General features: G+C 37.1%; 1 protein-coding gene across 1 annotated transcript; it reads left to right on the plus strand.

The window, feature by feature from the left end:
* The first annotated feature begins 1,064 nt into the window (after positions 1-1,064).
* LOC106404902 (subtilisin-like protease SBT4.2) lies at positions 1,065-4,183 on the plus strand. Its single transcript, XM_013845549.3, has 9 exons — positions 1,065-1,263; positions 1,361-1,452; positions 1,547-1,793; positions 1,876-2,359; positions 2,460-2,554; positions 2,694-2,903; positions 2,991-3,102; positions 3,199-3,403; positions 3,492-4,183. The coding sequence occupies exons 1-9, from the start codon at positions 1,163-1,165 to the stop codon at positions 4,022-4,024; spliced, it is 2,079 nt and encodes a 692-aa protein (XP_013701003.2). The 5' UTR covers positions 1,065-1,162; the 3' UTR covers positions 4,025-4,183.

Below are 4,183 nucleotides of genomic sequence, written 5' to 3' on the forward strand. Positions count from 1 at the left end.
GAGACATTATTTTGTTTTTTCGTGAAAATTGCTTTTGACAAAATGAGATATTATTGAATAGCTTGATATGTTAGAGATGATATTGGTTGAAAATGGCAAAATATAGTGACGTTAAAAAAATATTAGTCTTATGTTTGACAAAAAAGATTTTTTTTCCAGGTTATCCAAATGCAACTAAGAACAATATATCATGATGTTCTTAGACACAAGATTCATTTCCTTAACAATATAAATTATTTTCTTACAGTCATAGATTCCTTTTATTGTGAGCTACTTAACTAAAGATATATTCTACTGATATAATCCCATTATTTTTTTTTAATGTTATTTGAGATATTTGTGCCCATATTTGTTTGTGTTGAAAATAGATAAAATGATATTTTTCTTAAATGACTTGATATGTTATAGATGATATATATGATAAAAATAGCAAAATAAGGTAAGGTGAAAATCTGTAAATCTTCTATTTGACCAGAAATTTGGGTCATTTTTCCAATTCACCCTTCAATAATAACAATATATCATAATGCAATTAATAAAAATATATGATAATCTTATTAAACCCAAGATTCATTTTCTTACCAATATAATTATAATGATATTATTTTTGTGAGAGACTAAGAATGAGATATTGTTTTATATAATACCTAGCCAAAACCATTATATGTAACTATTGTTTATTATATTAAAGATCATTACAAAATAAATAAATAAATGATAAATAAATAAATAACTCCTTATATATAAATACGTTTAGAATTTTATATTTACTGAACAATGAGTAATAGTTATTTTTTTAGCTAATAATCAATCAACTCTCTTCCCCCCCCCCCCCCCCCCCCCCCCCCCCCCCCTCATAAGTGGCCATAATCAAATACATAAATCTGGATAACGCATATGTGATACACTAATACATACATGTATATATATTCACATTTCACCTATATATTGGGAACTCATATTGGCAGATAAAGGTGTCCATAATGGCTTCACTTGGCTTGATCCTCTATCTTTCCTCGGTTCTTCTCATGAGCCTTTGTCAGCTTCCTACAGCTATCCAGGATGATAGAAAGGCAAGTCACTGCTGTTATATATATGTCTCGTTATCTATGTTTGCCTTTGTTTTAGTGTATTCATCGTCATAGCATTTTGTTTTTGACGCATGCAGGTGTATATTGCTTACATGGGAGCTCTTCCTGAAAAAGCTTCTTACTCTCCTATGTCTCACCATCAGAATATCCTTCAAGAAGTTATCGAATTAAGGTACTAAGACATATAGGACTCAAACCTCTCTCAGCTTTGTTTCTTGTTGCTTATGTCATCGTATCTCACTGGTTTTATCTTTTTGTTCCGATCGAAGTTCCGTAGAAGATTCTTTGGTCAGAAGCTATGGAAGAAGTTTCAACGGTTTTGCAGCCAAACTCACTGAATCTGAAAGAGACAAGCTTGCTGGTGAGATATATAAACTAATATAACTAAAAAGATTAGGTAACTCACTATTATGGCTATATATTTCAATGCTGATGATTTTATGTGTGATGTGAAGGCATGGAAGGTGTGGTTTCGGTTTTCCCAGACACCCTTTATAAGCCTCTTACGACAAGATCTTACGAGTTCATGGGACTTGGTGACAAGAGCAAGCATGTCCCTAACATCGAGACTGATATAATAGTTGGCGTAATTGACCACGGAATCTGGCCTGAATCCAAGAGCTTTTCAGACGAAGGCATTGGCCCAATACCGAAAAAATGGAAAGGAGTTTGTGCTGGAGGAACTAATTTCACATGCAATACGTAAACAACAATTTTCAATTTTTCTTCTCCATGTACGATTAAAACATATGGAAGTTAACTAAACCTAATCTAAATTGTACAGGAAAGTGATTGGAGCACGATATTATGTGCAAGACTCAGCAAGGGACATCGATTCACACGGGTCACACACGGCTTCAACTGCCGCCGGAAACATAGTAGAAGGAGTGAGTATGAACGGGTTAGCCAAAGGAACTGCCAGAGGAGGTGTGCCTTTAGGTAGAATAGCTATTTACCGAGCTTGTGAGCCAGTAGGTTGCAATGCCGTATCAGTGTTAGCTGCATTTGACGATGCTATTGCCGATGGGGTTGATGTTATAACCATTTCCCTTGGAGGTGTTGTTGTCGATGTCGATGTTGATCCTATCGCTATTGGATCATTTCATGCAATGACCAGAGGGATTGTTACCACAGCTGCTTTTGGGAACGCTGGCCCTTATCTTGAAACTGGACAAAACGTTGCACCCTGGATCATATCCGTGGCTGCCGGTTACACTGATCGAAAATTTGTTACTACTGTTGTTAACGGAGATGCCATAGCCTTACCTGTAAGAAGTTTTTATTTAACTTGTTTTGTTTTAGTTAATCTGTGAGGAGTATGATTGTTGTCACCAGTCAGTCTTTTGATTTAAGTAATTAACCATACAGGGAAAATCGATCAATGACTTTGACTTAGAGGGACAAATGTATCCTTTGGCGTACGGGAAAACTGCTTCAAATAACTGTACAGAGGAGGAAGCAAGGTAACTAACTTGTGACCCACGGCTTGAGAGCTAACTTGTCGCTCAAGAATATTCCTATTGACCTAGCTCGTGGTATAAGAAACAGATGAAAACGTCACGCTATGAATATAGTTTGATGTTCTTGTATTGTATTTTCAAGGGGATGCGCTAGTGGTTGCCTGAACACGGTGCAGGGAAAGATCGTTGTGTGCGATACCTGGAACAATGTTACGGAATCTAGAGAAGCGGGTGCAGTTGGAACCATCCTTCATATAAATCATTTTGACATTCCTGGTCCTGATCCAATTCCGGTCGCAGTTTTAGATGATACCAATTACGAGGCATTCAAATCTTACGTGCTCACCTCACCGTAAGAAACTCTTTCCATATAATTAAAACATTATTTGGTTTAGATTCGTTAACCACATTTTTTTGGTTTAAATGTTACGGAATCTAGAGATCCTCGAGGAACTATATTGAGGAGTAAGACAGTTAAGGACAACGATGCTCCGTTCGTTGCTTCCTTCTCTTCTCGTGGTCCAAACACACTCTTTAAAGATATCATGAAGGTACGTACCACTCCTAATTAACAATGTTCACATAATTGGGAGCAATTAATGATCAAAGTCTTGACATTAAAAGGTTTATATATAATATACATGCAGCCTGATATTACGGCTCCAGGGGTGAATATATTGGCAGCATATTCACCGATGTCTCCAACCGCAGTTCCTGGACAAAGCATGGATTACTATTTCATGTCCGGAACATCTATGGCTTGCCCTCATGTCGGAGGTGTGGCGGCTTACATCAAAACATTCCATCCTGATTGGTCTCCTTCTGCTGTCAAATCTGCTATCATGACTACTGGTAATTATCAAATATCAAACCAATATATTTATTTCCCTCAAGAAAGAAAGAATGTATAGTAATGTGAGCCTTTTTTGTTTTGTTGCAGCTTGGCCAATGAATGCATCGAAAAATGCAGAAGCTGAGTTTGCATACGGATCTGGACATGTTAACCCTACAGTGGCAGTTAATCCAGGGCTTGTTTATGAAATATCCAAAGAGGATTACTTAAACATGCTCTGCTCTTTGGACTACTCAGCCGATGGCATTAGTATTCTCGCCGGTGGAGCCTTTACTTGTTCCGAGGAATCAAAGGTCACCGTGAGAGATCTCAACTACCCTTCAATGACAACCCTATATCCACCTTGGTCAACTTCAGGTGTCATATTTTCAAGAACGGTCACAAATGTTGGGAAAGACGGATCTACTTACAAGGCAAAATTGTCTGGGGATCCTAAACTCAACATCAACGTTGATCCAGAAACGCTCTCTTTCGACACATCAGGGGAGAAGAAATCTTTCACCGTTACAATCCCTTTCAACAGTCTTGGGGATCTTGATATTTATGGTCATGTGTCTGCGTCTCTGGTTTGGTCGGACGGATCACACAATGTAAGAAGTCCTATCGTAGTGTATACTTAATTACGCTTTGACCCAAAACCCAGCAATATATAAAATCATGGGTTATATATAGAGAAAAAGACAAAAATAGCACTAAATCAAGTTTTTGTTCTCAAACTAGCACTCAAGGTCAAAAGTCACAAAAATAGCACTTAATGTTTTATCAAAAGTCACAAACTT

This window comes from Brassica napus, chromosome C7 (assembly GCF_020379485.1).
Source record: "Brassica napus cultivar Da-Ae chromosome C7, Da-Ae, whole genome shotgun sequence".
Lineage (NCBI taxonomy): Eukaryota > Viridiplantae > Streptophyta > Magnoliopsida > Brassicales > Brassicaceae > Brassica > Brassica napus.

Bases quoted from the DNA above. Each gene is read 5' to 3' on its own strand.
- LOC106404902 (XM_013845549.3), top strand. From the start codon at position 1,163: ATGCAGGTGTATATTGCTTACATGGGAGCTCTTCCTGAAAAAGCTTCT. The intron at 2,360-2,459 runs GTAAGAAGTTTT...TTAACCATACAG, and splicing joins GAGATGCCATAGCCTTACCT to GGAAAATCGATCAATGACTT. The intron at 2,904-2,990 runs GTAAGAAACTCT...TACGGAATCTAG, and splicing joins TCTTACGTGCTCACCTCACC to AGATCCTCGAGGAACTATAT.